Below are 20,346 nucleotides of genomic sequence, written 5' to 3' on the forward strand. Positions count from 1 at the left end.
TTACATAAGGCTCTTCTACCCTTTAGTTACGCAATGCCTGTATGACTGCTGAAGTTTCTGCTGAGTCGAATGCTTCTTCATAATCAATGAAGGGTATATAGAGAAGTTGGTTATATTCTGCGCATTTCTCTATCACCTGATTGATTGTGTGAATATGATCAATTGTAGAATATCCGTTACGAAAGCCTGCCTGATCATTTGGCTGGTTAAAGTCTAAGGTTGTCCAGACTCCATTAGCGATTACCTTAGTAAATACTTTGTAGGCAACGGATAGTAAGCTGATCGGACTGCAGTTTTTCAAGTCCTTGGCGTCTCCCTCCTTATGAATTAACATAATGTTTGCATTCTTTCAAGCTTCTGGAACAGTCGAGGTCATAAGGCATTGCGTATACAGGGTGGCTAGTTTTTCTTGTATGATATCCCCTCCATCCTTAAACAGACCTGCTGTTACCTGATCCTCCCCAGCTGCTTTCCCCCTTTCCATTGCTCCTAAGGCTTTCTTAACTTTATGTTTCGTTACAGGCGGGATGACGCATTGCTGTGCACTGCTGTCTTTCTCATTAACGTTCTGATTACATTGCCTACTGTACAGGTCTGTGTAGAACTTACGTCAACTATCTTATCCATACTGCAAATGACATTGCCCTGCTTGTCTCTTAACGCATACATCTGGTTTTTACCTATGCCTAGTTTCATCTTCACCGCTTTTAGGCCACCCCCGTTCTTTAGAGCATGTCCGATTCTCTCCATATTGAACTTCGTAATGTTGGCTATCTTGCGCTTATTTATTAACTTCGATAACTCTGTCAGTTCTATTCTGTCGGTAGGGTTAGACGCCCTCACGCTTTGGCGCTTCTTATTCAGATCTTTCGTCACCTGAGATAGCTTTCCGGTATCCTGTCGAACTGTCCTACCGCCTACTTTTAGTGCGCAGTCCATAATGATGGCTGTGAGATTATCGTTCATTGTATGAACATCAAGATCGTCTTCCTCAGTTAAAGCCGAATATCTGTTTTGCAGCGCTATGCTAAACTCCAGTGCTTTCCCTCTTACGGCTAACTCGTTAATCGTCTTCCTCTTCACTAGCTTCATCCGTTCCCTCTTCAAGTCTAAGCTATTTCGAGACCTTACCATTCTGTGGTCGCTACAACGCACCTTTCCGAGGACGGCCACATCCTGAACAATGCTAGGTCTAGCGGATAGTATGAAGTCGATTTCATTTCTAGTCTCACCATTGGGGCTCTTCCAGATCCACTTCCTGTTCTCTCGTTTGAGGAAGAAGGCAATAATGATCCGTAAATTATTTCTATCTGCAAATTCGACTAATAACTCTCCCCTGCTATTTCTAGAGCCTATCCCATAGTCACCTAGCGCGTGGTCGTCAGCCTGCTTCTTGCCCACCTTCGCATTGAAGTCGCGCATCAGTACAGTGTGCTGTGATTTTACTTTATTCATTTCCGATTCTACGTCCCCAGGAGCTCTCAGCAGACTGGTCATCATGGCTGGATGTAGGCGCGTAGACCTGCACTACTTTCAGCTTGCACCTCATATTCAGCCTAATTACTATAGCTGCTACCCTATCGTTGATACTATAGAGCTCATCTACGTTGCGAGCTATATCCTGATTAATAAGGAATCCCAAGCCTAGTTCTTGTCTATCCGCTAATCCGCAATAGCACTGTATGTGTCCGTCCTTTAGTACTGTATACGCCTCACCTGTCCTCCTAACTTCGCTAAGCCCTATCACATCCCATTTAATTCCCGCTAGTTCCTCGAACAGCACTGCTAGGCAAGCCTCATTGGATAAAGTTCTATCGTTAAACTTTGCCAGATTCAGATTCCAATGGCGATTCAGATTCTTAGCACCCTCCGATGCGTCACAGTTCTGGCCGCCGCCGTGGTCAGTTGCTCCGCAGCCGCTGGGGACTGAGGGCGGAGGGTTAATTGGTTGTTCATAGAAGGTTGTGGCCTAGTACTACACCAGGGTGGCCAAGTCCTGTTCTGGTGAAGGAGTGCGTTGTCGGTTTTGGTCACCGAGATCAGGCCGCACCCCAGGCCTGGTTATGCAATTCCATCGACACGCGGGGTTTTTTTAAAACCCGGTGGAGAATTGCGCGGCACCAGGATTTGAACCCCGGTCCTCTTGAACGCGAGGCGGACGCTCTACCTCTACGCCATTGCTGCTCTCGATGATCAATACAAGAGACTAGTTCCCTAACTTTCAAGCACAGCCATGACTGAGAGACCGTCCAAGAGGATGATACCTTGAGAAACAGTGGGGGGACTTTGTGAAAGGCCAAAGCAATAGCAAGAAATTCAGCCGCAAAAATTGGTGTAAAATCAGGGAAGAATAACTCCAATCTAGTGTGTAGGAATAAACACCTACTCTTTCCTTTTCGCCTTGTTGAGAGGCGTCTTTGAAACTGACAGCATGGCTTGGAAACTGGAACAGATATTACTTCAGGAGACTGTTTACCACATTAGCAGATAAGTGCTTTGCATATATCGGCAGCATTTGGTGGAAGCAAACAGCTGGTGCAGTCTGCACAGTGCTAACGCATTGCACAGACCTAAGCGAGACTGCACTTCTAGACAACAGGCGCTCTGCAAACACGAATTGAGGCAGTTTGTACAGCGGCCAATGTTTATCTAGCAACAAGGCTGGGTTTGTCGAAAAAAAAACAGAGGAGCCACTCCAGGCATAGGCTCAAGTACCCGTAGAAGGTGCGCACTGTGAGAAGCTGGAAGCGAAAGTTCAAGTCCTGTACACGAGCTTCCAAAAAGAGGACACAATTTGCCACTGATTTTGGTAAACCAAGGCAAAGCCGTAGAGCGCGCCTCTCCAAAAGAACCAGAGGTTGAATTTTGTATCTAGGACAGCCGGAGAACAGAACACAAGCGAACTCCATAATTGGTCTTACGTAAGTCTTGTAGAGAAATAAGAGAGTGTCTCTGCGCATACCGAATTTCTTATTGCTGATTCGCGTCAGGCGACCGAGACCTCGCTCACCTTTGAGAACTATACTTCTGATATGAGGTCGCCATTCCAGATGAGGGTCGTATATTACACCTAGGTACTTTAAGGACTCAACTGGCGGGATTTGGGCGCCACAATACAGTAGACAGATATAAGGAGGGGCGCTGAAGGAAAAATGACAACGGAAGATTTGTCACGTTTAGAATGAAATGTAACTTACCCAGCCATACTTCCAGGGCATTGAAGTAGGCCTGCAAAAGCTGGCAAAGTGAATGAATGTCTCTAGCAGAAGCAAAAAAGGCTATCATTCCCATACACACACACTTTGGTGTCATCCTGAATAGGTATGTCCCGCATAAGTATGTTAAAAGTAAACGAGATAGAACCAATCCCTGAGGCGCACCTCCAGTCTGAGAAAAGGCTTCGGAAGTTAAGGAACCGTCGGAACAGACGCAACGTCTATTCTTTTAGGAATTCCTGCACCCATGCAAGAATGTAAAAATGCGGCCAAATTTTGTCAACCTTGTTCAATAGCATAAAATGGTCTATGCTGTCGTGTGCTTTAGCGATATCCAATGTGACTAAAGCGCCACCTTCTTCTTCTTCATTGCAACCCTAATTCTGCTTTCCAAATCTAAATGAGCAGTCCAGATTGAGCACCCACAACGAAACCCTATCTGAGAAGCACCGAAGGCTTGTAATGCAATAACATTATCTGTAAGAGGGCTGTGAGCAATGCGTTCCATAAGTTTTACTAAATTAGTTAAGAGGGAAATCGGCCGATTGTTATCAATTGCAAAACCCTTCTTAGGATCTTTGAGAAGTAAGATTATTTTCGCAATTTCCCATTCAGGAGGGAGCCAAGCTGTCCCCAGCGACACATTACAATATGCAATACATCAGAGGTAAAGTCCTGCAGAAGAGACTTCAACATACCGATAGAGACTCCATTGCATCCAGGAGCTGCAGGTATGAGGACAGTAACGATGGAAAATTATTCAGAGGGTGCAACCATGAAGTCTGCGCGTGGAGTGGCTACGATGAGTGGAACCACCAACCACCAGGCGTGTATCCCTGGCACCAAGTGCAGGCACAGATGAAAACGCAGCAGAAATAGGAGTCAGCGGTAAGACACAAGAGAGGCTATGGGATGGACTAGTTGATGGAACGTGAAGACCAGCAATTGAAAGACGAACCTTGCTGGAAATGACCTGGTAAAGAGCTTCACTGAAGGTAGTCCGCATACAGTCCACAACGCCTGCAAGTGTCTTCTCGACAGCTGAGACCGCAACTTTCTCAGCAACGCCTCTATCTCAGACCCAGATGACCTAGCAAGACCCGCATAAGAGTGCCTCTTCCGGTCTAATTGTGCATAAGCATCAGCTCTTGAACACCTTCTCTGCTTGATGATGTCCAGAGCATTCTGTTCATCAGAACGTTTAGGACCGCCAGCATCATCAGCCGGATGATGCTGCAAGAGATAAAGTAGGCCCCTCTGATGTGCAGATGTCTGCGGAATGGTTCTCCCCGCATAGTCGGCAACGCATCGCAGATTTGCAAGCTTTGCTGCTATGTCCAGAGCGCCAGCAATTCTTACATTGCAAAGAGCGAGGTTCTTGCGCGTCAACTAGGTACACTATGGGCCAAACATTAAGCTCAGACGGGCAAGAAGATCCTGTAGATATTGCAATCACAGACCCTGTCGGCACACGTGAGCCATTAGCAGCTCTCGTAGAGCGCTGAACAGATTAAACGCCAACACCGGCGTCCTGAAATTCGTCGAGTAGCTCCTGAGTAGAGGCCGATGGGTTCAAGCCGCGGATGATACCTTTAGAACATGCGAGTTGCTAATGAATGAAGCGCTCAACTGGAAATGATGTGAAAGATGTGGAATGCAGCAACTCCGACACACACTGCACATCCGAGGATCGGCATAGGATGCCCCTACGGCCGAAATGGCACATATCAGAGATCTCCAGGTGGCGGCCAGTAACCGCCTTCACATGCTCCTGGATCATTTCACAATTTTTCAATTTTAGAGCCCCGTCTCCAATGGGTACAAGCGCCACTGGAATGTTACTGACGCCCTTCCGTCCAAGACAATCCACGGGCAAACTTTGGGCTGGCAGGCTGGAGAACCATGTTGCCGGACCCCCACCCTAGGAAGCTAAAGACATTGCTCGAGGCCTAAGGGTACATTAAAATTAACTATCGGTTCAGCAATAAAAAAAAAACACTTGGCCAAACCGCAACACGTGGAACGGCCTCACCGTAGAAAAGAGAAGAGGGAACCAGAGGAGGCAACAAGTTCAAAGGAACAGCGGCAGGAATTGGCAGGCCTCAGTTCATCAGAAGGGGTCGCGCCTCGATGCCGGTCCTTGCTCTTCGGCTTCCACTAGCTAAGGAAGGAAGGAAGGAATGAAGGCCTCAGACATTGCTGGCACATACCCACTACGGGGGAGTGGCCAAGACACAGGCGGTTAATTGCTGGATACAGGAATGTTTTGATGGGAAAAGGAGGGGTGGTATGAAATGCTTGTTCTTCTTTATCCTTTTTCAGCTTTCTGTCAGCTATTGTATGTCCGAGAAGCGCGAGCGCTCTGTCCCGCGGCACTGCCCGCTCGTCGTCGTCTTTCACGTGGCACTAATCCGGTGGTTCTGACCCTAGCAAAATCTCTTTTGCGGATTGTATGCCGGAGAAGTGCGAACGCTAGAAGTGCGGCACTGCCCGCTCATCGAAGTCTTCTACGCAGCAAAAATCCTTGCTTTGTCACTGAATCGAATGTGGTAAACATTGAGTGTAATTTTCTACCAGTAACAAAGAGGGAATTGCAGTGACATATAAATTGAATTCACATATATATTTTCAAAAAGGGGCGTCTTGGTGCGCTCGCTGCAACGTACAATTACATTACAGCTATGTAAAAACATCACTTCAAGGTAGATAAAAGATGGTAAATTGTGAGGTTTTACGCCTCGAAGCCACAAATGGATTATGAGAAATGCTGTAATGCAGGGCCCCGGATTAATTGAGAGCAAATGGCGCCCTTCGACTTGCGCTGACATCGCGAAGCACACGGGAGTTCCTGAATTTTGGCTCTGTCGGAACGAAGCCGCCGCAGCCGCTAAGGTAGTCTTGTGAGGCGCTGTGAGCAGACCTGGAGTTAGCACTCTCCACTATGGCGATAATTCAATCTTTGCTACGGGTTGTGAGTTTGAAGGCACCAAACTGTGGTGCCTTCGCAGCCGTGACTGCAGTGTCACCGCCGTTCGTGCGCTTCCCTACCGGCTCGCATCTTGCAGCCATGCTGAGCGCATCCACAACTGCTTCCCGATTCGGTTTAAAATTCTACCTTGCTGTGATTTGTTTCTTCCAGAATGCGAGCAACGCTGGCGTGATGAAGCCTCTCGTGCAAGTATTTGGCTCTCCCCATGTGAGTAACTAACTTTGAGGCAGGGCGTAAGGTTGGGCATGTTGGAATTTGTTTACCTTTAGGGATAGCGCTTGTAATGTGTGCCTTCCTCACGTGTCCCATCACTGTTGCTGTGTGCTTTCCATCAAAATGAACCAACTTCGACTTCACGGTAAGCGATCTGAGGAAATTTATTTGATCTTCGTCCCTTGCCCTCGTATTCACTGTGCGACTGTAAGCAATGGATTTAATGCAGCGCTCTTAATACGGTAGTATCGCTACGTTAAACAGAGAGAGTACCCAAGAAAGTAGCGAAAATATCTGTCATCATACAATCTTCGTGCAACACGCTGAAAACCCTAGGAGCATTAGAACGTGGTGAGGGGAAGCCAGATCTCAAATTCAGATTTCGAGCGGTTCAAGTCCAATAACTAGGTGGGTGAAATGACGTTGTCAGGTATATTTGCGGGCTCTGACAGGAAAATGGCAGAACGTATTGTTACGGTTGGCAATCACTTTTTGCTTTTTAGAGAGCAACTAAACCTCGCACAGTGAGCCCCAACGCTCACTGGCCTGCGAACACTACACTGCCCCTGTAGGAAGCCAGGAGTAGTGGCCACATGCATCCGAATCTGTAATTCGCGACCGACACTATTCGTTTCAGCGGAGTTTTATGAAGAAAAAGCGCGGACATATTAGGAACTATTAGGACATATTAGGAACTCTGGGCGATCAGCGTCAACCAAGGAGAAAACCAGAAAGTGAATACAAAGAAACACGTGTGCGCACTGTACATGCATCATTGATACGGCAGTTTAAGTATCAGCCCTGGGTTATCTGGCATCGTTTGCGACTGACTGGGTTGTTGTTGTTGCCTTCGTGACATGGCACATACCCATGTGCCAGGGTTCAGTGGGGAGACCACATAGAATAGGGTAAACACTGACTGAGCTGACTGGATAACCTTAAAGCTGGCCTCACCAACTTCGTAGTTCTTGCAAAGCCTGCCTGTGAAAAGGAAGACGAGAAGAAGCGCTCCGCTGCGGAGCACATGGCAACCGAAACGACTGCACCAACTCACCCCGAAAAGCAGGTTAAACACTGCGCATCGACGACGACGTGTGTACTGTTCAAAAACACGGCCGTGTCGCTAAGTGTGTGATTCATGTCAGATCTGGCTCGCAGGCACCAAGGTGCGAATAAATCTTTCAAGCGCCATGTACACGATTGAGCACAAAGCGAACTCGTGGCTTTTTCTCAGTGTGCGCTACATCTCGCACTGATTTGTTAGCTTCACACGCACTCTTTATATCGCAGAAAAGGTTTTTTTTTTAAAGAAAAGTGGCGAGCGCAGTAAATGACATTTCTCAAAGCTTTTCAGCTCGTTAACACGGCCAGCGTATTTCCGCACAGACAGATTTTTCGGCGTGTATTATTGTTATTGTAATTTTTGCTAGCTTCACATGCATCTCGGAAGTAGCAAGCGACTCAGCACTTCCCCGTGTATTTCCTGATATATTGGGCGCCACAATTCCTACCATACTAACACTGTGTACGAAATATCGTACATGCCTACCAAAGCTACCCGTCGTTGCTTTGCATTGGAAAACTAGCCAGTTGGCTTTCTTGCGGCCTGCATAAGCTACTCAGGCAGGAAATTAATATTTAACTAATGGAAATGCTGAGCGAAGCCTAAAAGTTAAATGGCGTTCCGAAATATGATTTCGCGCATGCGTCTCCCCTACCTCCGCATGAGGATCACCTGCTCCTGCGTCGGTATGGCCCGGAGCAGAGGCGCGGGCTCGGCGATGCGGCGCTCGATCTCCTCCTGGCTGCACCAGCTCACGGCGTCCCCGGGAGGTCGCGCGGGCGGCGTCAGGGTGAGGCGCGCGACACACGCTCCGTCAGGGTTTTGAACATCGCGAAGGCGCCCGTTTGCTGCCAAACAGACCGCCTTCCTCTTCCTCTTCTTCAGCCTCGCTTCTGCTACGAGACACGATACGAGACGGTGGGAACGCAGTGCCAAGTGGGCTTACAACTGCCGACCCCCCTTCGCACGCGACTTGGGATGCATGAATTTCGTTGCTTTTTCACGAAATTATTCGATTTCCAAGGGATGGGTTGTGTTTTATGGCCGCATTTAATAGCAGTATGAATAATCATCGGTAGTGTAGAGGGCCTAAAATGTTAGATTGCACTACCTAGTGACGAGGAAGGAAAGAAATTTTAGGAATGACTACTGGTAAGAACTTCAAAGAGGGTCGGGTAACCTTACTGACCATCCTTGACAAAGAAAGGATCCGGCGGCTCCCAACGTACCATGCGATTACCTCGGCCTTCTCAGGAATGACGAAGTGGCTGAGGCGAAGCGCAGTAGTGGACAAGAACTTAGTTTCTCCAGAAAACCTGCTTGTCTTAAAAAGCGGAAAATCAAGACAGGTCAACAATCGCATTATTACCTAAGAGCAGTGCTGGATGAAAGGCCTATTCGGGGACAGCAGGGAATCACTTCTTTGAAACGTTCCTGCTGCACACAAGAGTTTCGGTCTCGTAAAAGCGGCTTTGTCAACTATGTTTATTATTTATTTCGCTGTTCCAGGACGACTGCCGTTTTTTTCTTAATTTACATTGTACTAAGTTCATTCAAACTTTAAAGGGTATGCATACTATTTTTTCCCTTGCCACGGGCTTGAGCAGCGCACAGATCTGCTCCCTCATTGCCTTTTATTCCGACATGCCTCGGGGCCCAGCAGAGCTTTATTTTTTGTCCTTGAGCTGAGGCTGTTACTATCTTGTGTACGTTGTCACCAAGTAGCACAGTGCTTGCATTTCTAGAGTGAAGAGCTCTATGTACACTTAAGGATCCCTTGCAAATAATGCTGTTTGTGATGTTTTCGCTTACTATTTTTCCTACAGCCACTAAACGGCCTATTATTCCGAAGTGAATACAGATGCGCCCTGTGTAATTTTCCTTCCCAACTGCCTCGCACCACCGTGCTTCCTAGGCAAACATCCGTTTTTGAAACACCAGTACAAAAGTCCATAAAGCTACTGCGCATTTTTCTTTGATTGCAAGGAATTCTTGTATGACATGATCTTGTGGAGTTCATTTGACCGAATTGACACGAATTGACATAAAACCGTGCCACAGTGAAATCGCAGATCCAGGAAAATTCTACCATGGAGGAGTGGATCTTGTCTTTGGGCTATATCAGGCATTGTGCACTGCACATTGATATTCTGAAATATCTCTTAGAGTCGCAATACCAGTGGCCTTGTTGCATAAGGTCTGTTGTTCAATATTAATCTAGAAGAGAATTTTGTTAAAACTGGATAGCAGTCGTGTTTTGGTGAAGATCTCATTTAAATGACATATGCGCAAATTAGAGCGGTTTTCCTGATTTCAATTGGAGGTTCATTTGTTTCTGCACAGAGGCTGACTGCGAGAGATGTCCTGTTTGCGACACACAAGAGGCGTAGGCCTTTGCTGTATGACGGCCTTGCTGAACCGTGCATAATGCACCAATAACGTAAGGAGGAAGGTATCGAAGTGCGATAGATGGGCAGAAGACATCTTCTATCAAATCACAAGTGCTTCCTTAGAGCACTTTGAGTATATTTAGAGGCAGGGACGCTTTCGTTTTCAGTGTGTTTATGTGGATAAGGAATGTGCGTTTTTAATCTAATAGCTGAGCGGAAAAATTTATGCTCTTGTTTTATTGGTAGGTGAGAGGGAAATGCCCAGAATATAACCAAGCTCCTATATATAGCCTTCATTAATTACGAGAAAGCATTTGACTCAGTGGAGACCTCGTCATGCAGGCATAGCGGAACTAGAGTGCAGAAGTGTCTTACGTGAAAATACTGATATATATATATATATATATATATATAGATTTAAGAGAAGTGGGCACTTCTACAAAGACACTTTTATTTATCAACGTTTCGACCGCGGTGCGGTCTTCTTCAGGACTGTAGTGGTCTCGCGTCAGATGGACGTTTTAAGTTTGTGAGCTCAAGAGGAGGGAGAAAGGAGTGTTACACGCAAATAGCAACAATGGTTCAAAAAACTGAAAAAAAAAATAAAGATGGGGGTGCGGGGAGCAGACCGGGACAATATTGGGGGAGGAAGCAAAAAAAATAGAAATAAAATAAAAAAGGGGGGAAAACTAGTATAGTAAGGAAGGGTGGGGTACAAAAGGGGATGGCGAAACGAGAGAAAGGGAGAGGAAGACGGTGCGGGGGACATGGGCAGCACGGAAACAAAACACAAACAAAATGCACAAACACAAAGGGCGCCGCTGCAGATGCGTGGCCAAAGAGGAGCCGCTGCGCAAATGACACTGGCAGTGACGAACAGGCCAAACCAGGCGCCTTTTGGGGGTCTCACTAATTTCCGGTGAGCCGAGGGCTAGAACGTTAAGGAAGGAGTGGGCTACGTTAACGAGCACATGTCTAAGAACTTACTCACGGGGTCTGGGTTTCACTGAACGGTGCAACCCTCTCCGTGGGTGGGTCGTTGAACCGACCTCGCCGGGAATACTTGTTTGTAGGGGAGGAGGGCTGGGCTAGCTGTGTGCAAAGATTTCAGATTGTCGGAAAATGTAAGGAAAGAACGTCAAAAACTTATCAATACTGCACGAGGCAGGATAGTGTAAGTAAGGAGGGGTATGATTGCCTGGGATATACACTAGGAGTTATAAAAGGTATATCTGAGTTAGCCAATTAACGAGAAGTGTAGTATTATTTTGTTTGGAGGTCGTGAATAAAAGAAAGGGTACCAGGCTTTTCGTTAAGACCTTCTTGAATAGTATTAAACTTGTGGATAAAATAGGATTCACGCTGTTCACGTTCTCGCCTGTTTTTGAAGCCCCCTTGAATAATTGTTACTTTTAGTTGGTCAAATGGGTGTCCTTCTGCGTTTACATGCTTGGATAGGGGAAGGTTTGGGAGAGACTTGGCGTGTGCGCGGTGATTGTTAAATCGAATGCGGAATGCAGTGTTTGTCTGTCCTATGTATTGCTGGTTACACAAAGTGCATTCAAGAAGGTAAATAATGTTTGATGAGTCGCAGTCAAAGTTACCGTTGATTGAATGCTGGAAAACTGACCTCGTACTAGTTGCGGAACACGTAGTCTGCATGTGCTTGCAAACTTTGCAGCGACCCTTACCACAGGGCTGGCATCCATATTTTGGGGTTTTGTGTTCCTTGGAGTGGACTAGGTGGTTCTGAATGTTTTTGGCACGCCTGTAAATCACGCGGGGTGCGCATGTAAATATTTTCGATAGTCGTTGACTTTGCTGGAGAATGTTAAAGTGCTTATTAAGAATTCTGTTTATGTTCGGTGCGTTACTGTTAAATGTGAGGATAAGGTTTGTAGTGTAATCATTTCGGTTATCTATTTGGTGCCCCTGGAGTATTTGACTACGGTTAAGATTTGAAGCTCTGCTTATGGCGTCATCAATAAGGGAACGTGGATAGCGCTGTGTTAAGAGCACGTTGCGCATGTGTTCGGAGTTTTCATTAAAGTCTAGGTCGTTAGAGCAGATTCTTCGAAAACGATGGGCCTGCGAATAAGGGATGCTGGTTTTGCAGTGACGGGGATGGGCGCTTTGAAAATGTAGATATTTTTGTGAGTCGGTTGGTTTTCTATAAACGGTTGTACGAACTGACCCCTTGTCCACCAGAATGTCAACATCAAGAAAATTGATTTGACTGGCTGAGTAGGTGTGAGTAAACTTTATGTTTGGGTGCACGGAGTTTAAACTCTCAATGAAATGGATAAGTTGTTGTTCTGTGTTTGTCCATATTATAAAAATATCATCCAAATAGCGCTTGTAAAAGTACGGCTGGATTGTACAAGAAGAAAGAAATTTTGACTCTATATGATGCATGAAGATATTGGCATAATTTGGGGCCATTCTTGTTCCCATAGCGGTGCCACTTACTTGCAGATAATATTGATGATCAAATTCGAAGCTATTATATTCTAACACAATTTTGGCTAGTGTTCCTAACACGTTTGGGCTTGGAGATTCATGAGGTTTCTGCTGTTCATAAGATTCTAAAAGGGCTGCAATGCCGTCGGCATGGGGAATGTTTGTGTATAAAGATGTTACATCCATGGTCACAAGAAAGGCTGCTTCTGGTAATGTTATATTGTCTATCTGGCGGAGAAAGTGGTTTGTATCTTTGATGTAGGATGGATGTGTGGCTGGAATGTGGCTAATTAGAGTGTCAATGTACTTTGATATTGGTTCTGTGAGAGTGCCGATTCCTGAAATTATTGGCCGTCCAGGAATACCGGCTTTATGTAATTTAGGGAGCATGTAGAAACGCCCAGGAGAAGGATGGGTAGCCGTGAGTGCCTTGCATAGTTTCGGGGAGATTTCATTGTGTTTTATGAGGTCGAGGAGAATGTCAGATATAGCTTTTGAGTGCTCGTCGGTGGGGTCGCCATGCAGTTGTTTATAAAAATGGTTGTCAGAAAGCTGTCGGATGCCTTCTGCTATATAGTCATCCCTGTTCAAGATAACAATGCCTCCGCCCTTATCAGCTGGCTTTATGACGATGTCGGTACGGTTGCTGAGCGCCTCGAGAGCAGTACGTTCTCTTTTAGAAAGATTGTCTGGTCCTAACCTGCGGTTCTTAAAATTTTCAACAATGTCATTTTGAACTGCCTTAATATAGATATCCAAGTGTTTTTCCCGCCCGATGTTGGGAGTCCAATTTTGGTTTGCTGGGTGGAAGTCCGTGTTTTGGTGGGGGTTTCCGGGCTTATCAAAAAAGTATTCTCTCAGGCGAAGTTTTCTGGCGAAGTCGTCAAGATCTTTCAGGAGTTGGAATTCATTGAATTTGCCTGTGCGGGGGCAAAAAGTCAGCCCTCTAGATAGGACGGCTCGCTCATACTCTGTGAGCGGTGTTAGAGATAGATTGGTGATGTTGTCTACACTGTGATGGCCCTGTTTTGAGAGTGTTTGCCCTTGGCTGACCTTTGACTGAGTGATATCGGGGTTGGGAGAATTCGATCCAACCGCACTTAGTACTTCTTTCATCCATTCGTCATGGGGAACTTTGTCCCGTGTAAATTTTCTAATTTTGATTATGCCAATTTCTAAAGTTATATATATATATATATATATATATATATATATATATATATATATATATAATGTAACGTGAAGATGTGCACACCAAAAGGGAAAAATATATTTACAGGGAAACAGCCTACAGCCACGCAGCCGAACAACCGGGCACGCGAAGCCCAGCCGCAGAAACGCACTTCGTCCTCTTCGCGTTCCAAGCGCGAGCGCACCAAGCACGAGCGTTCCAAGCACAAGCACAACCGTAGCATAACTCCAAAAGCACCGTCCCGGTGCTAAGTGGATGATGTAGCAGGCGTGTGGTACGGTTTGAGACGGACTACATGAACGACGTCAGTCAAAGGGCTAGTGGACGACGTCGGAGCATGAAGAGGTGTAATTTCGTAGGTCACGTCGGTCACCTGACGGAGAACTCGATAAGGGCCACTGTACTGACGTAGAAGTTTCTCAGAGAGACCTACACGGCGAGGAGGAGACCAAAGGAGGACGAGTGAGCCCGGCGGATAGTGGACTGGGCGATGCCGGCGGTCGTAAACTGACTTCTGGTAGGTCTGAGATGCGGTGAGCCGGTCTCGGGCGATTTCACGGGCCATAGTTGCTCGGGAGATGGCGTCACGTGCATACTCTGAGGTCGAGGCAGTAGAACTCGGTAGTAATGTATCCAATGGCAGCGCAGGATGCCGACCAAACAGAAGGTAGAAAGGAGAATAGCCGGTGGTATCATGCCGCGACGAATTATAAGCAAATGTTACATAAGGCAAGGCAACGTCCCAATCGCGGTGGTCGGGCGAGACATACATGGATAGCATATCGGTCAGAGTCCTGTTGAGGCGCTCGGTAAGCCCGTTCGTCTGGGGATGGTAAGCTGTAGTGAGCTTATGCTGCGTGCCACAGGACCGGAGGATATCGTCAACTACTCGGGACAAAAAGGAGCGGCCGCGGTCCGTCAGCAATTGGTGTGGAGCGCCGTGGTGAAGGATTACGTTCTGCAATAGGAAGTCGGCGACATCGGTTGCGCAACTTGTTGGTAACGCACGCGTGATAGCGTACCGGGTCGCATAGTCGGTCGCGACAGCAATCCAACGGTTGCCGGAGCAGGACGTCGGAAAAGGTCCGAGAAGGTCGAGTCCAACACGGTAGAATGGTTCGAGAGGTACGTCAATAGGCTGTAGAAGGCCAGCAGGCAACGTTGATGGTCTCTTCCTGCGTTGACAGAGGTCGCAGGAGGCAACGTAACGCCGAACAGAGCGGTACAGACCAGGCCAAAAGAAGCGGCGTCGGACCCGATCGTATGTGCGGGAGACGCCGAGGTGGCCTGCGGTCGGTAGGTCGTGTAGTTCCGCTAGGACAGATGAACGGAGACGGTGGGGAACGACTAGCAGGAGCGGAGGTCCGTCAGGACGAAGGTTGCTGCGGTATAGGACGCCATCCTGAATGACGAACAGTTGCAATGAAGGATCTCGGCTGGCACAGTTTAGGCGATCAATGAGAATACGCAAGGAAGAGTCTTGTCGCTGCTCGTCCGCGATGTTAACCAGATCGGAGATAGCGAAGAGGCACGGGCCGAGGTCGTTGTCTCCAGGATCAGGCGGCTCTACAGGGTGCCGAGACAGGCAGTCGGCGTCTTGATGGAGACGCCCTGACTTGTAATGAACAGTGTAAGAATACTCTTGGAGGCGCAACGTCCAACGTCCGAGCCGGCCTGTGGGGTCTTTCAGTGAAGACAGCCAACAAAGGGCGTGGTGATCGGTCACTACGGAGAATGGACGGCCAAACAGGTACGGTCGGAACTTAGCTACAGCCCAAACAAGAGCTAGACACTCGCGCTCTGTAATTGAGTAATTTCGCTCAGCTGTAGAAAGGAGGCGGCTGGCATATGCAATAACGCGTTCTTGCCCTTGGTGACGTTGGGCTAGCACGGCGCCAATCTCATAACCGCAGGCGTCTGTGCGAACTTCAGTCGGAGCCGACGGATCAAAATGGGCCAGAATAGGTGGGGAGGTGAGTAAGTCGACTAGCGAAGAAAAGGCCGCCTCTTGGGCAGGGCCCCAGGTAAAAGGGGTGTCTTTCTTTAGAAGGTCGGTCAGGGGGCGAGCGGTGCCGGCAAAATCTTTGATGAAACGGCGGAAGTACGAGCAGAGGCCGACGAAGCTGCGCACATCCGTAGACGACTGGGGAATAGGGAAGTCCTTGACGGCTTTAACTTTAACAGGATCCGGGCGGACACCAGAAGCGTCGACTAGATGTCCGAGAATGGTGAGTTGGCGGCGACCGAATTGACATTTCGACGAATTGAGCTGTAGCCCGGCTCTACGGAAGACAGAAAGAATGCTCGCCAGTCTTTCGAGGTGCGTGGTAAACGTGGGCGAAAAAACCACAACATCGTCGAGGTAACATAGACATGTGGACCATTTAAAGCCGCGAAGCAAGGAGTCCATCATTCTTTCGAAGGTAGCTGGCGCATTACAGAGACCGAATGGCATAACTTTAAACTGATATAAGCCGTCCGGTGTGACGAATGCCGTCTTTTCGCGGTCATTGTCATCAACAGAGATTTGCCAATACCCGGACCGAAGGTCAATTGAAGAGAAATATTTGGCTCCGTGAAGGCAGTCCAAAGCATCGTCTATTCTTGGGAGTGGATAGACGTCTTTTTTTGTTATGCTGTTTAGGTGCCGGTAATCAACACAAAAGCGCCAGCTGCCGTCCTTCTTTTTAACCAGCACAACTGGTGAGGCCCAAGGGCTCGACGAGGGCTCTATGATGTCTTTACTGAGCATCTTGTCCACCTCTTGCTGTATGATGGTGCGTTCTGTACTGGACACTCTGTAGGGTCGTCTGTGAATAGGAGCTGCGTCACCGGTGTTGATGCGATGCGTGACCACAGATGTTCGAGCCAAAGGGCGGTCATCGAAGTCAAAGATGTCGCGAAAAGACGACAGAAGATACCGAAGGTCGTGAGCTTGCCCTGGTAAGAGGTCAGCAGCAATCATTTTTGCATATTCATCAGGTGGTGGGACGTCAGAGTCGCGGCAGTTCGACGAGGGTGGGACGCTTCTCACCGCCGATACGACGCATTCGGCAGCAGGGCACAGCGTGGCGAGCGACATACCTTGTGGGAGCGGCTGAACGTAAGAGGCAAAGTTGAGAACCGGAAGGGACGCTTGATTTGCCGACATGGTGACAACTGTATGCGCAAGGGCAACACTGCGTGTAAAGGGCACATCAGGAACCGGAGTAATGATGTAGTCACCATTGGGAACTGGCGGGACAGAGGAGAAACGGACATAAGTGGCGGCATCGGGGTCCAGGCGGACAAAGTCGGCGGTGCACAGTCGGTGAACAATTGGATCCGGTGGCTCTGAAGGAACAGGTAGAGCGAGTTGAACGATGCTTGTGGCGCAATCTATACGGGCGGAATGGTCGGTGAGAAAGTCAAGGCCGAGAATGATGTCATGAGGGCAGTGTTCGAGGACAGTGAAGAGCACAGAAGTATGGCGGCCGGCTATTGAAACACGAGCAGTACACATTCCGACGACAATAGACATACCGCCATCTGCAACACGGACCACAGTTGAGGGGGCAGGAGTGAGCACTTTCCTTAGGCGACGGCGAAGACGAGCATTCATGACTGAGACGTGCGCTCCAGTGTCGATCAGAGCGGTAACAGGGACCCCGTCCACGTCGACGTTAAGGATGTTCCGATGAGCATGAAGAGTTAAAGGAGGGTTTTCTGGTCGGGTCGTCAGAGCAGCATCACCGCCAGACGCTGCAGCCATCAGTTTTCCGACCGGGAGCGGGCATATGGGGCCGGCGACGAAGGGCGGCGAGGTCGGGGCGATGGAGATCGACGGCGCTGAGGTGACGACGAACGGTTGGTAAGCGGGGTCTGAGCGTGGTGGCCAGAAGAGGTCGTTTCCGAGGGCGAGGGAGAGCGGCGGGAATATGCAGAACCCGGCGGGTAGCGGCTGTAGGTCGAGGACGGACGGCTGCGGCAGTGTCGAGATATGTGGCCAACTCGGGAGCAGTTAAAGCAGATGGGCCTGTCATCAGGTGTCCTCCATTCATCTGGATTGCGGCTGCGTCGAGGGTAGTATGCACGTTCAGAACCGAGCTCCGGGGACATGCGGCGAGCATATGGGGCACTAACTGAGCAAACAGGTTGAATCCCAAGATTGGCAAATTCTTTGCGAACGACAGCCTGTATAAGGGATACTGCTGGAGTACTGTCTGTTGCGGGTGGATGAAACGCAACGGGGGACATTGCCTCTACTTCTTGGCGCACAAGTCGTGTCAGGCTCTCAGATGTCGGCAGACGGCTCGGTGGAGTCGAGTCTACACAGGACGACGTCGCAGTCGTATTCGGCAACCGCGTGAACTGCGGAGAAATTCGGCGGCTCTTCGCTTGTTCGAACCGGCGGCATTCCTTGATGATTGCGTCAACTGTTCCGCAGTCCTTGTATACAAGAAGGTTAAAGGCGTCATCTGCGATGCCTTTGAGCACGTGACCTACTTTGTCGCACTCTGACATAGTGGCGTCGACTTTCATGCAGAGAGCTAATATGTCCTGAATGTATGATACATAGGACTCTGTGGACGTTTGTGCACGGCATGCGAGCTCCTTCTTCGCAGCGAGCTGACGCCCGAATGGCTTACCAAACAGGTCACAAAGCTTGCGCTTGCAGAGATCCCAGCTGGTGAGTTCATCCTCGTGGGTCTCGAACCATACCCTGGCAGTGCCCGTCAGGTAGAAGATGACGTTGGCCAACTTTAGGGTCGGGTCCCACCTGTTGTGTGTGCTCACGCGCTCGTACATTGCGAGCCAGTCCTCCACGTCGACGCCGTCCGTTCCGTTGAAGGTCCCAGGATCTCTCGGATGGGCAATGATGAACGCCGGGTTGGCGGACGCCGACGGAGCGGCCCCTTCGCTGGTCATGGTTGAAGAGCCGGCGAGCTGACGACCGCTGCGGAGTTCCGTGCTTGCTGTGGCTGTACCCCGCACCTCACACCAATAATGTAACGTGAAGATGTGCACACCAAAAGGGAAAAATATATTTACAGGGAAACAGCCTACAGCCACGCAGCCGAACAACCGGGCACGCGAAGCCCAGCCGCAGAAACGCACTTCGTCCTCTTCGCGTTCCAAGCGCGAGCGCACCAAGCACGAGCGTTCCAAGCACAAGCACAACCGTAGCAATATATATATATATATATATATATATATATATATATATATATATATATATATATATATATATATATATATATATATATATATATATATATATATATATATATATATATATATGGCCGCTGACGGCCTCCATCCCAATTTCGAAGGTGGGGCCATAATCGCGGGCCACCTCCAGCATCCTGCTCCAAAGATCTACTACAAGAGCACAGGCAACATGGTCTGACCACGCCCACGACATTCCCAAAACACTCCAACCGCCACCGGATGCCGAATCCGTCCACTACGACACCTGAGCCAAAGCCGCACTACTCCCTGCGAAGCTACAAGGGCGTCGTCCAAATGGCATCCAAGAATTGACTATCTCCTGACGGACAAAGTGAACTGATTGATACTTCTGTATCGAAAATTTTTTTAACATTAAGAAAGGTTATAGAAAAAAGAAGTATATATGAAATTCATGTGGAAACCTTAAACCTGTATAGCCATGCAAATATCGTTCCGAAAGGAATGAGAACATTTTACAGCCAGCCACCTCGGACTTGTTCCTTTCTCTAAAAACGCATTGGCAGGACATACTTCAGAAAGCGTCCGGAGAACTTATGCATATTGTAATCCAACATGATAAGTCTTGTCTGGACGCTTTGAGGCTCAAGGAAGCTCAGCTACGCAAAGATCGTCTGACCGATCGCGAAACTGCACTTCTTGAGCTGTTTCTAAACAAGAAACCGCGTTCATACCTAAACAAGAGGGAGAAATTCTTGCGGGATGGGGTTCCTCTGCCGCCCCATTCGTCAGATTTAGAAATTTGTCCGCTCTTTTCAGCCTGTAGTCCAACCTCTGCATCAGATATAAAAGTTTGTTCGCCAGCTTCAGGCTCATGCCAATCAACCTTAACAGTCGCCAAATCTACACCGAACAATGTGTAAATCTCTCGTCGGTAACTTTGTCACGCGGTGAATGCATTGTGCTTTCGAAGGGCCTCAACTTATGCCCCGCCAGCGGTATATATAATGAACTTCAACTTTATAAAGATCTGGATACTTTCTCCCCAGAACCTTAGACGGAAGGAATACTACCACTATCGCCCCCCAAAATAAGATCCTGGTCCCAAACTTGCATTTCGAAGGTAATGCCGGAATATTGCCCCTATAATCAAAAATAAAAAGATTATCGCCTAATATTTGTTAATTAACATTTGAATTATTAAATCCGCATGACACACAATGAAGCTCGCGAGACAACACTAACGTATGTCTCAGTTTTTAAATTAATATTCTGTAAAAGTTGAACATTATCACCCTCTAAAAGCTGTTCGAAAGTTACTCGCACCAAATGAATAGAGATATCCTTAGCGCTCTTAGGTAATTTACAAGGGGGGGGGGGGGGGGGGGGAGGGTACTGCGCATGATTGACCGACTAGCCCAACAACGTACGCTCTTAGGTAATTTAGTATGCACAAAGGCAGAAATTTCTGTATAGTTGTTAGGGACTTATGCTGTTGTGGCACCACGAGGACGGAGACGTTGAAAAGCCAGAAAGAATGCTTGCTATCAACTAAAATCCCGCAGCAAGATATGAACGCATTCTCGCCATTGTGATGCGCAACTGTGTCGGACAGAAGTGTGCCTCAAGCATTGTTTTCTCGAGCCTTGCCTAAA

The 20,346-nt window shown here is 48.1% G+C and overlaps 2 protein-coding genes across 3 annotated transcripts in view; both read right to left on the minus strand.

Moving 5' to 3' along the window:
• Window positions 1–20,346, minus strand: part of LOC144096778 (protein 5NUC-like) — a 414,953-nt gene that overhangs the window by 273,025 nt on the left and 121,582 nt on the right. The gene's annotated exons all lie outside the window — the stretch shown is intronic.
• Window positions 1–20,346, minus strand: part of LOC144096904 (uncharacterized) — a 66,191-nt gene that overhangs the window by 14,965 nt on the left and 30,880 nt on the right. The window contains exon 2 of the mRNA XM_077629724.1: window positions 8,136–8,376. Within this exon, the coding sequence (XP_077485850.1) occupies window positions 8,136–8,376 (241 nt within the window). The remainder of the gene's footprint in view (window positions 1–8,135; window positions 8,377–20,346) is intronic.

The sequence above is a fragment of the Amblyomma americanum genome, chromosome 7 (genome assembly GCF_052857255.1).
Source record: "Amblyomma americanum isolate KBUSLIRL-KWMA chromosome 7, ASM5285725v1, whole genome shotgun sequence".
NCBI classification, from domain to species: Eukaryota; Metazoa; Arthropoda; class Arachnida; order Ixodida; family Ixodidae; genus Amblyomma; species Amblyomma americanum.